We start from the raw sequence: 13078 nt of genomic DNA on the forward strand, positions 1-13078 counted from the left end.
TCAACCAAAACAAGTCTTTATGATTGATTTAGTGGGAGAATTTGATGAGTGGAGAGGGGTTTTGGGGTTTTATTTTCTTGGAGAAAACGAAATTGGAGGTGGTGGAGAGGATAAGAGCCCTAAAAAGATATTATATACTCCCTAGGATAAGGATGAAAGAAAAAAATAAAAATAAAAAAGGTGGCTGCCCACTTTTATATATATCTATTGTATTTCATAATAAATTTATCAAGAGGATGATAAGTGGTAAACATAACAACATTACGAAACTTCCTTGTAAATATTAACACAATCTAAAGTAAGCAATTTTCACATATCGTCAAATTCACGTAGGCAGTGTGAAGTAAATATATCCTTACTATAAAGATATGATCAATCGAAAATTCGAGTATTAATTTATTTATTTTTTAAATTTTGGGGTGTCACAGTCAGGCATAGTCGCTCTTGTACTAGTCTAGGCCAGGTCATGGGAAGGAAATCAGATTATAAAAGTGTTGTAAACATTTTTGCTATTTATTTATATATATATATATATATATATATATATATATATATATAAGGTTCTTTTTTGCATTTTGATCATGTTACATTTGAAGATTAATGAATCTCATTCTTTACTTGCAAATGATTCTTGTTTTGGGTTAAGGATTCTCCTACTAAGGTGGGAATGGTAGGTGCCCGCGCGATCCTAAAATGGGTCGTGACAAGTTGATATCAGATCCTAGGTTACCGGTCTCACAAGTACAAGAGCAATGGCAAGTAGATTCTCGTGGAATGGTACGTAGACGTCCGTGCCCATCCACGGGAAGCTATAGGACATTTAGGAAGAATTTCCTTCTTTCATCTATTCGCGCTACTTCGATCAAATTGGTATCTCGATGGGTTCAATTGGTATCTAGATGATTCCAATTGGTATCTATGCATGTAATTATGTTGTGTTACTGATTAGACCTATTTTGTGTGGAAGAACTACTCGATTAATTTCTTAGTTGCAGAAGTGATTCTTACATGAAGTGTATGTCGTTGTTCAGTGATGAGTGCCACAGCGTTCAGGCAGCCACTGTAGCGTTACCGCTATAGAGGATATCCAACCGCTGTAGCGGCATACCATACTTCCTCCTTGACTGCTCCTGCGCACCCCTTTACCGCCGAAACGGGGCCGTCGTAACGGTCTGATTGACCGCAGAAGCAGAGGTATAGAACCTGAAAATCGAAAGCCTTCCCCTGTTCAGCAAATTCAGCCAGAAACAAAAGCAAACCAACAGATTTCACAACAAAAGTTTGATAAAAACAAGCCCCACAAGGGAAAAAATCATTCTAGTCACTATTACAATCCAAAGTACGAAAAACCAAGCAAGAAAGATTTTCCAAACATCTAACCAAAACAAAACAACCAATAAAAGAGTATCCAAAAGTAAAATCCCTATAAGGGCAACAAAAAACACCATCATAGAAAAGGGAGAGTCTCTAGGCCATTATCATGCTCGTCGCATCATCATCATCCTAGCTGTCGGCATCATCACCCAATCCACCCAATCCACCATCACCCCAGGCCATACTCTCGAAGGAGTACTGCTGCAAATCGTCATCATCCTCTACCAGGATCGGTTTGCGTGGGGGCATATTCTTCCAAAACCCCTTGATACCCCTTCTTGCCTTGATCTAAAGCTTGTCACGAGTCCTTTTCTTCGCCTTCTCGTGGTCAAAGTCCCTGCGAAGGTCACCATGATCATCACCCAATCCACCCTCACCACCATCACCCCAGGCCATACTCTCGAAGGAGTACTGCTCCAAATCATCATCATCCTCCACCAGGATCGGTTTGCGTGGGGGCATATTCTTCCAAAACCCCTTGATAGCCCTCCTTGCCTTGATCTGAAGCTTGTCACGAGTCCTTTTCTTCGCCTTCTCGTGGTCAAAGTCCCTGCGAAGGTCACCATGATTCTTATCCAAAGTAGTATACGCAGTCTGTAAGGTGGAAAGTGACTCACCCATCTCCTTCTGGGTATCAAAGTAACCTCTCATCTCCTCCTGAGTGGCAAAATCCATAGCAGGCCCAGATGAACTGGACCCGTCGAAAGGCATGAATATCTTCTGAAACATCGAGATCACCTCATCAAAGTGTGAGTCCATGCGCTTAAAAGGGCCCTGGATATGAGGGACCTCAGCCCCAGCCTCATGATCAGCCCCATCCCCAACCTCAGTATCAGCTCCAGCTCCACTCCCTCCCTCGCCGGCATCATCCACTTTTCTTTTCTTCCTGCTGATGACCGCTATACCACGAAGTTTCACCCGTAGTGGGTGAAACGGAGCATCGAAGTTAATCCAGTCATCTTCATCCTCTATGGGAACCTTGGCCCTCTTGCATAAAGCAGTGATCAGCGACGGGAACATCAAACTCGCTCCACCATCCCTCAAAAACTCCTTCCACTGCTGAACTACTTGTGAGCCCCCATTCACCAGCGCATCATCAAGGACACAAGCAATAACAAGAGCCCTGGAAAAGGTCACATCATAGACATTCCTAGAAAGACGGATCTGGCGAGAGACAATGCTTAACTATCTCTTCGCCTCTGCTGTAAATAGGTCGCTATGGATCGCAACCTTTCCATAAACCCAATGAGCTTGCCGTATATCATCCTCATGCACCAACTTAGAAGCCAACCATACCAAATTCTTCTTAGCAGCCTTGGTTGCTAAAGGCTCTTCTAGATGATTATCTAATCTATACACTCAGTTGATCGCTCTTGCCTACACCTTCACTGGATCACCCCTAATAATGATCTTCAGCTCAGGAGAATCCCTATCTACCATAGGCAGCATCGCGTAGAACTCCCTTACCCACATTTCTTTACAGTCCCCGGGATCCCTGACCAAGCGAGTCCACTTAATTCTTACAAATCTCTCAAGAAAGTCTGGGGCTTGTATGTCTACGTTATTCATATCAAAACCCTGCTCCAACAGTAGAGGCCTAGTCATTTGGCTCAAGTGTGGGCGTTGGCTTTGCGGGGTGGGAAGTTTCTCGTATGTGGGAACCTTTTCTTCTTGATCTAGAGACATATTGCCTGCAAAACAAATAGAAACACGTTAGATTTCATGTCACCCAATTTCAATATCAATTCTAGTACGTTACGGTGGAAATTCAGTAAAACAACCAGTGTATCAGAAAAATTTAAGCTGCAGTTTTTGGTGCCTAATAATGCAGGTGCCACTGTAGCAGTCACTCAGACTACTGTAGCGGAGCTGCAATAGTGGGCTCACATACTGCTGCAGTGCACCTACGCACTCCCTCCAAGAACTACTTCTGTACATGCCTAAGCGCCACAGCGGAGACGCTGCAACGGTTAGAAAGTCATTGTAGTAGTCTCGTCTTCCGCAAAACCCCAAAAAGTTCCAGAGTTTCAACCTTGGTTTTTTACTCAAAAACTCTTTTTATATATGGATCGAGCAGGAATCAAGCCTGCATGATATTTACAACCTATGAAGAATAATTTCTAGCAACAAACAACCCCAAAATCGATGAAAAGCCAACACCCTTTTTCAAGAAAAAAATTCATTACTATGTTCAAGTTTTTCGACCCAAAACTGTGCACTAACTACGCAATACGAGATGTAAAGGTTAATCTAACGCTAGGCAAGTTGTGTGTTTGATTTTATCAACACCCACAAAGTTGGTCAACCAAAGCACAGAATCCTAACTTTGAGTTGCAAATCCGGTCATTCTAAGCATGAAAATTCAAAATTCTAGTTCTATTATCTATCTATAAGTTGAGGGGAACGATTTCTTACCTTTTGTTTGAAGATCCGAATGAGATTTTTGTTGATTGTTCGTTGCCTTTGAATTTCCTTTTCTTCTTATTTGAGAGCAAATTGTGAAGTTGTGGGTTTGGTTTTATGGTAAAAGATGAAGTGTGGGAGTAATGGGAGGGGTTTATTTGTGTTTAAGAGAGAGATGGGAAGTTGTGGTATAGTAGGATATATAGAGGTTTTCGGGTGTTTGGAGTGGTGGAATGAGAAGTGGAAGGATGATGGACCTTATTTCTTTCCTAAATCTATGATGGCCGCTTCAGCAGCTGTCCGACCCCACCAGCGGTGCCACTATAGCTTACCTTCAGACCGCTAAAGCGGTACCTCAGTATTCGAAAAAAATTGATTCATTTAATTGTGACCCGAGTTTAATGCCTTACCCATGTGTCCCTTATAGAACTACGATTGGTGAACGTTCGATTTCTCTCATAATATTTGATTCGTTAAGTTATTACCCTTTCAAAGTTCCCCGTGGAAAATATTAGTCGAGCCATCACTAATTCTACGCTGCCAGAGTTAAATTCGCGCATGATGATCCTTACTGATAAAGTCTGGACGGAGGTGATAATGTAATTTTTTGGTGAATTGCTAAGTTGGGTGTTACTTCTTTCGTGCCTTTTATTATTCGAGCTGATTTAAATGAATACTCCTCATTGTATGGCTGGCGCAGACTTCTGCAAGATAAAGTTGTTCCGAATCAATCCTGCTTAGTTCATTTCATGTGCTTACCTTCCCGTGTGCCTTGTCAGCCCTTGTCGGTCGAGCATGAACGGTTGTTTAATTGGTATTTGATGTAACGACCCATTTCGTCGTTACCGTAATTTTCAGAAAATTCGCAACCTTGACCCCTTAAAACACCTTCGGTTCGTTACGCTCTGAAAAATTGTTAACTTGATCAGACCAGTCATGCGAATTGTGTAAATATTTGATTTGGGCCACTGGGCGCAGTTAGGTCATTATAGCGACAGTTTCACCGCCTGCACAGCAGCGGTAGTGTACTCCGCCGAAACGGAGCTATATAATTTCTAAAAGTACGCCCTATCGGTGCGGTTTTCGCTGAAATGGTGTTGCCTTAGACGCTGATAGACCGCCATAGCGGGTAACGAGCAGTTATATCCCTATTTAAAAGCTCAATTCAGGATTTTGACCCCTTTTTCTCAAACCCTTTCTAGCTTCTTGAAACTTAAATGTTGGGAAGGTAACCTCTTTAAATACCTCACTTCATCTTCCTTTCATTCCCTCTTTCTTCTTACACCATTTATGATTGTGGTAAAGTATTAAATGAGGGTTCTTTCACAAATTCTTATGAGACTATGAGGTAAAGTGGTAATGTTGACCTAAAATAATTAGTAACTCTAGGATGGCTTACTTGTTACAAGAATTAGATTTGTAACTTGTTCTAAGCCTAAATCCTTTTTATTTCTCAAATGGGTTAACTTGTTAGATGTTATTAATGATGAATGTTAATTAGTGAGGTAAGTTTGACTTAGGTAAATCGTGATTTCCATAAAAGAAGGGAAATAGGCATAAATCAAGAATAATGATTTGGGAAATGACGATTTTACCCCTATGACCCCAAATTCTTAATTGTTACTTACTTGAATGTATCCATCGCTCCTCGACCTCTTGGACCTACAATTTCCCTACAAAGATGGAATCCAAGTTGAGATTAGCGCACCTGTTCAGCCTTGAGGTAGGTTATAGCTTCCCTCTCTTGGTAGACTCCGGTTAGACTTTCATAAACGAGTGTTAGATGAACGGAAAATGCATATATGGGATTTCGGAGATTATGATGGATACTTGGATTGATAACGTATAAGAAGCAGAGTTTATTATGTAGCATTAATATAGTTGTGGGTTTATGTTTATCTTATGGTGAGACTTAGATTAGCGAAGTGTATGTTTAGATGATATTGTCGGAGAATGCATGTAAACATTTGGGTGTGAAGTTGGGCTGGATAGTGTCTTAGGTTTGGCCTTATTGTCTGATATAGGGGCTATCAACCCCGTTGTGTTGATTTACCTATCTTGTTCCATTTACTTATTGGCTCATTGCCACGTTGAAACATTGGGTATTGGTTATTAGTGATATATCATGATTATGATATTGAGGTACTTTATCTTGATTTTATATTGAGATGAGAATTGTGATTTCATTGTGGCTTATTGTGCGGCCTTATTGTTGATATTACTTGTGTGCCCGGTGTTGTACTAATTGGGATTGAATTGGTTGTCGATATTACATTGCATTGTATTCATACGCATTTTCATGATACATTGATATATGCATGGTTATGGATACTGATGACGATAGTGAGAGAGTGTAGCCTCCGAGGTCTTTGCCGAAGAGCTAAAACAGAGATGAGTGTACGTTGCCCAAGGTTTCTGCCAGGAATTATTGAGTGTCCGATGCTTGAAGTCTTTACCGGGATCGTGAGAGTGTCCGATGCCCGAGGTCTTTACCAGTATCGTGAGAGCGGTACATAGACTTCGCGGGTCCCCCATGGGTTGTCCTATCGAGATGTGATGTTCCATTGTCGTAGTACATGTGTACGATGCATATGCATTGCATTCATCCTACATACATTATTGTATTGCATTGTACCTTTTGGTTTCCGGTGACATGTTGTGATACTATTGTGGTGTACTGGTTCGGATTGATTATGCAAAGACTTGGCACAGTTAGGCTTAGATACTATAACATAGGTGATGACTTGTTGTGACATAATTGTGATGTACAGATCCTGATTGGCCATAGTTGGAATTAGTTGCTATAACTATAGGTTGTGATCTTGGATTGGGAAAGTGTGGTGCTAAGTGACCTCAATATGGATGTGTACGATTTGCTATGTTGGGTGAGTAATGAATACTAGAACGACGAGAGAACCTTCCTAAAACAAATATGAATATTGTAATGATAGTTGACTGGTGATCCTTGTGCATAATTGTATATTGTATGTTAAATGAGCTATAGGGTAAGTGGTAGTGTAGTTAAGTAAATGGACCTCTAAGGAAGAGTTAATGGAAATAAGAACCTTATATTGTTGAGACAAGTGGTAGGTGATGTCAGTTGTTGACTTAGTTTTGCCTACCATACTTATTTGTAAATTCTATTATCGTTATGTTATTCTAACCATTGTCGGCCTGTGATGCTTACTAGTACTAGTGTTATACTGACACTATTCTTACTACATTTCTTTTGGGGTGTAGAGTTTTTCAGGATATTGATTGATTGGAGTTTTCTGGCAGAAGAACGGTGCCTATCTTGAAGGCCTCCATCACTCTCATTCATAGATGGAGGTTAAATCTTTATATTCATTATTGTATTTAGTCGTCGGTCTTAGTCGCACTTGTCCTAGTCTAGACCAGGACATGGGAAGGAAATCATATTTACAAAATTGTGGTAAACATTTCCGCTATTTTATTTATATATATTGGATTGTTTTCCGCATTTTGATCATGTTATAGTTGAAGATTAATGAATCTCGTTCTTTACTTGCAAATGCTTCTTGTTTTGCGTTAAGGGTTCGCCTACCGAGGTGAGAATGGTAGGTGCCCGTGCGATCCTAAAATGATTCGTGACAAGTTGGTATCAGAGACTACAATTTCCTCAATGCATCTGAGCCGTTGGCATTCAAACCATCCATGAATGCCACAGCGGCCCAGTCCTCAGGTATAGCAGGCAACTACATCCTCTCCCATTAGAACCTTTCCACGTCGCTGCGGAGCGACTCATCATTCCTCTATTTTATAGCAAAGATATCCTCCTTGTGCATCTCGACTCTTGGAGCCCCGACATAAGCTTTCACAAACGTATCTGCAAGAGCAGTAAAAGAGTCAATAGAATTTTCAAGTAAAAGAGTATACCAAGAAAGTGCTCCCTTAATGAGCGTGTGTAGGAATTTTTTCAGCATGACTGATTCGATGTTGTGCTATTTGAGGTCGTGCCCAGTGACGGCCGCTTCAATGGTCGCTATGTGCTCCTCCGGGTCTGTGGATCCGTCATATTTGGGTATATCCGATATCTTGAACTTCTTCAGGATGGATACGAGAGTCGCGCTTAGCTTATGTGGAATATTTTAGTATTTCCTCGATGCCACCCCCTTCAAATAGGGGGAGCCCCGGGTATTTGACTCATCCGATCATGGAGCTCCTTTTCTAGCTTAATGATCCTTGCTAAGTCTCCAATTTGCTTGACCGGCTCCAGCTCCATCTATTCCACGTTTACTCCAGGAGTCCCTGGCTCCTTGACGACCTTTGGATTATTCGAAGGGTGACTAGCCGGCATTTTCTTAGTCAAAGAATTTATAAGGTTATCCATGCGCTCTATCATCACGTTGTTTGATGCCACGACCGCAGCTAAAGTTACTTTCAATAGGGGGTATCCGATTTGTACATCCCCTTTCCCTAGAATGAGGATGCCTTTTCCTCTTTCAAAAATAATGTTCTCTAGGAAGCCTCTCCCAGGTTTCCACCGAATGATTAGGACAATATTCCCTAGTTGGGATCTTGTCACAGACCTCCTTCGGGGGTGGTGCTATCTCCACCCTCTCTTCTTCCTCACCTAACTTTGGGTTGCTTTCCCTGTTAAAGTTCTGTTGTTCCCTTGGTCGGGAGCCCTGCGGGTCTTCTACTCTGGCTGGGGCACTGCTACACGACGTGCTGCTGGATACTTCAGGCTTGATCAGGCGATTCTTTTTAACAGAACGGTTCCAAATCCAAGCTAGTTTTTTAAGATCTTCTGTTTTTGGATCAGGACGACACCACAGCTGTCTATCCTCACAGACGGCGCCAAACTGGTTTCCGGTGAAAACGAACTTAATCAGAAAATTAGATAAAGATTTGTTTTTATAGGGTTTGAAGACAAGTGGATCGTGTCCAATCCCGAGAACTCTATAATGAGCCCTGTTCGGAGTAATAGTGAATACAGGTAAGGCACAAGTGAGCTACAAAGATAGGTAAACAATGATTCAAGAAGCTCAAAATGAGTAAATAATCAACTTCTGTATATTGCCTTCTTGAAAGAAAAAAGTAAGAGTTACAAGAGTGTGAGCCAGAAAAGGTCTTCCTTCTACCCTAAGCTATCTCTATATAAGCCAAGTTTAGACTTTTCAAACCCCAAAGTACGGGTGATGTGACCTCTCTACAGCCCAACTTGCGGCACTCTGATGGAGGTCTATGAACGTGACTTGAGTTGGTAAAAGTGGGAGCCAGCTGGATGGATTCCCCAGACTTATCGAGCATCTGGTCTCATAAGCTAACACCGGGTGCGCCTTTTACCCAATACACCGCTAATATTGAAGCTGAAGCTATTGCTATTGGGGAAGCACTGCCTTGTTGTGTTGTCAGGAGTTTGAATAAAGTTCAAATTAAAACAGACCCTATGGTGATGAAGAATATCATTGAGTGCAACTGAAAAAATTTCATGGTATATTAGGACTGTAGTAGAGGACATTCTGATCCTGATGCAACATAGTCAGGTTAGTAAGGAAGGAATTTACTGTTTTTGTTGAACTACCTATTCAAGGAAGAAGACTAGGGAATTTGGACAAACACCTTTGTCCAACATTAAGGACCAGAACTAAAAAGATAGCTTGATACGTGGTAGAAGAAGACATATGTTTGTGATACTGCTGCTGCTAGTCAAGCAATTTGGCTACTGGAAGAGGAACATGATTGAGAAGGTTACACCTGCAAATTCATTACTTAGCATTATTTTACATATTGCATTGATTAGATTAACCAAACTAGGACTGATTGTTAGTTCTAGATTGATACTATCTTTTCTCATTTTGTCTAGTTTTAATTACTTTCATGATGTAAAAGCCTTTCTGGGGATTTTGATTATTAATAAATTAACTACTAGGTATCCTGCTTAGTGGTGCATTAGCTTAAAAAATATTCAGATAATAAAGAAGTAAAAATATATTTAATAAAACAAATGTTACAAAATAAATATTTAACACTTCGTTTTGCTTCTTCCCTCACTATGCGGCTTGGCTTTCTAAAGGGGCATTCATTTCAGTTAGGAAACATCTAAGAGGGGTAATTATAGTATCTGAAAATTCGGAACAAGTTTAGGATGATATTTATGCCTCTTTTCAAAAATATAGTGACTCCCTTAAAAAACTATTTCAATATGACACACTAATTTAAGTAAATACTTACTTCAAAATAAGATATTGACACTAATTTAATTTTTTGACACTACTTTAATTTTTATCACCTAATTATAGGTAAGTAATATAATATTGTCTGGTTTTCTTAATCATAGGTCACTAAATTGACAGCTTAGTGACTATTTTATTGGATACATTAATAAAAATCCTTACAGTAGAAAAAAGAGCATAAAAAATTTATATGTAAAAATATAGATCTTGCATTTATTGATTCGGGAAAGATACCTAACTAACAATTTTCCTGCTATTCACCGTCCTCTAGTAGGAAGCTGGATAATGATGAAATAAAAAGTTGCAGAATCTTTTTAATGAAAAGTTTAATGGTGTACCAATGTACTCCATCGGTTCCATATTAGTTGTCATGTTTCCCTTTTGGACATCACTTAAAAAATTATAAATAAAAAGTATATTTTTTATTTTATTCTTATCTCTCTCAATAAATTACATTCTAACAAATATAGTAGTTATTTTGCAACAGTTTATATTAATGGTAAAATAGAATAAAAATAATTAATTTCATCTTAGTTTTATAAAGTGATAAGTATTTCAAGACAAGTACTTTTATTAACCTTGAAAACTATTTTCTCCGCTCATTTTTACTTGTCATGTATATTAAAAATAGATGTCAATTTTTATCTATTTAGTTTAGACAATCAAGAGATACTTTACCATTTCATACTTGTTTTACCCTTATCATCAATTGTTAGATAAATTTAGAAATAATTGTAGATGATATAGCATGACTCATTAAAGAGTGTGTCAAATCAATACAGGATAAGTAAAAATGGATGGAGGGAATAGCAGAATCTTTTTAATCAAAAGTTTAATGGTGTACCAATGTAAATCGTTTCATTAATTACAGTCTTGTTTGACTCTCAGCTTGATTTCCTAATTGGTCCACCTCAAATCTTTCCATCATTCCATTTTAATAAATTCTTCAAACCTCATTCTTATTAGTCCACACCCCTCCCCCAATCTCTCTCTCTCTCCCATCTCTCATTTTCCTAATCAATCATCATCTTCCCTGTGTAGAAACCAAAGCTAAATAAGCCCCACAAAACTAAAACCAACAACAGCAACCAATTAACAGCCATTTCAAGAAACCATTAGATTCCCATAAATAAAGGGACTAAACTTTACATATTATCCAACTCCTTTCATTGCCACCCTTTTCCCTTCATTTCTTCTTTTCTCCATTTGACAAGATGGCTGGAAAAAAGAAGGAATTTTTCAAACCCTAACACTTAGTTTTTGTCAATAAAAAAAAGTTGCTGATTTTTGCCTAAAAAAAAAAAAGAAAAAACAAGAGATACCCAAATTGGGGTATGCTCGAAAATCCAAGATTTCCTAAATATAATGTCCCAAATGAAGCACATTGACAATATTCTATCAACCCCTGGAAAATTCAAAGAAAAATCACCTTATAATAGGTTTAGGCTACATTTTTCTTTAACCAAGTTCACTTTTTGGTCATTTGTTTTCTTGGGGTTGATCTTTATATGCTTTTTCAGATCACCAGCATCTTCTTCATCACCAAATGCATCTTCAGATCTTTCAAGAAGATCTCTTAGAACCAGCAATTATGATAATCCAACTTGGGAAAAAAGAATTAAATCCTCAGCTAAAATCAGGTCAAGAAATGGTATTTCTGTTTTGGTTACTGGTGCTGCTGGTTTTGTAGGCACACATGTATTGGCTGCGTTGAAACGTCGAGGTGATGGCGTTGTGGGGTTGGATAATTTCAACGATTATTATGATCCGTCGTTGAAAAGAGCCCGGCAAGCTCTGTTAGAGCGTGCCGGGGTGTACATTGTTGAGGGTGACATTAATGATGTCAGCCTCTTGAAGAAATTATTCGACGTTGTTCAATTTAGTCATGTTATGCATTTGGCTGCACAAGCAGGTGTAAGGTATTGTTAAAATTTATTTTCAATCTATCAATGCAATGAGTATTGTTCATTCTCTCTTTCTGGTTTTCTCGCCTAATTTCTTCGATTCAATAATAGGTATGCCATGGAAAATCCTAGCTCATATGTGCATAGTAACATTGCTGGCTTGGTTAATTTGCTTGAGGTTTGCAAAAGTGCTAATCCTCAACCTGCTGTTGTGTGGGCATCGTCGAGTTCTGTATACGGATTAAACACGAAAGTACCCTTTTCAGAAACCGATAGGACAGACCAGCCTGCTAGTTTATATGCTGCAACTAAAAAAGCTGGTGAGGAAATTGCTCATACATATAATCATATATATGGCCTTTCGCTTACTGGATTGAGATTTTTCACGGTTTATGGACCGTGGGGTAGGCCCGATATGGCTTACTTCTTTTTCTCAAGGGATATTTTGAAGGGAAAGTCAATTCCTATATTTGAGGCAGCTAATCATGGCACTGTTGCTAGGGACTTTACTTACATTGATGATATAGTAAAGGGTTGTTTGGCGGCATTGGATACAGCGGAAAAGAGTACTGGAAGTGGTGGGAAAAAGAAAGGCCCTGCTCAATTGCGAGTGTTCAATTTGGGCAACACTAGTCCTGTGCCTGTTTCTGATCTTGTCAGTATTTTGGAAAGGTTGTTAAAGGTAAAGGCTAAAAGATCGGTGATGAAGTTGCCAAGGAACGGTGATGTGCAGTTTACTCATGCGAATATAAGCTATGCACAAAGGGAGCTTGGATATATGCCTACAACAGATTTGCAGACGGGGCTGAAGAAATTTGTTCGATGGTACCTCAGTTACTATGGCGATGGAAAGAAGAGCGCCCAGTGATGATACATTCTTTCCATTGTGCGGTAGGAGTACTCCAATTCTTGATCATTTTCATTCTTGTTATTGTATTAGCCGCGATTTTATTGCTTTCATATATTCTAATGATGCGATAAAAGGAGCAAATATCCGATCCCATGATGAAGTTGTGTGATAGATGGACATTGTTTTCCAGGAAATTTAATATTGTATCAAATGCAAACTGAAATCAAATTTTGCCACTTCCAGGAATGCCATTGTTGTAGTTTATAGATTCATGATTGATAGGCAACTGCTGATTATGGACGGTGGACATGTATCATCTTTATTAAATTATACTCCCTCCGTCCCAT

At 39.3% G+C, this 13078-nt stretch overlaps 1 protein-coding gene across 1 annotated transcript; it reads left to right on the forward strand.

Moving 5' to 3' along the window:
- Window positions 1–10937: 10937 nt before the first annotated feature.
- Window positions 10938–13078, forward strand: LOC132635008 (UDP-glucuronate 4-epimerase 3-like). Its single transcript, XM_060351210.1, has 2 exons — window positions 10938–11896; window positions 11993–13078. The coding sequence occupies exons 1-2, from the start codon at window positions 11343–11345 to the stop codon at window positions 12747–12749; spliced, it is 1311 nt and encodes a 436-aa protein (XP_060207193.1). The 5' UTR covers window positions 10938–11342; the 3' UTR covers window positions 12750–13078.

Source organism: Lycium barbarum, chromosome 1 (genome assembly GCF_019175385.1).
Source record: "Lycium barbarum isolate Lr01 chromosome 1, ASM1917538v2, whole genome shotgun sequence".
Taxonomy (NCBI): domain Eukaryota; kingdom Viridiplantae; phylum Streptophyta; class Magnoliopsida; order Solanales; family Solanaceae; genus Lycium; species Lycium barbarum.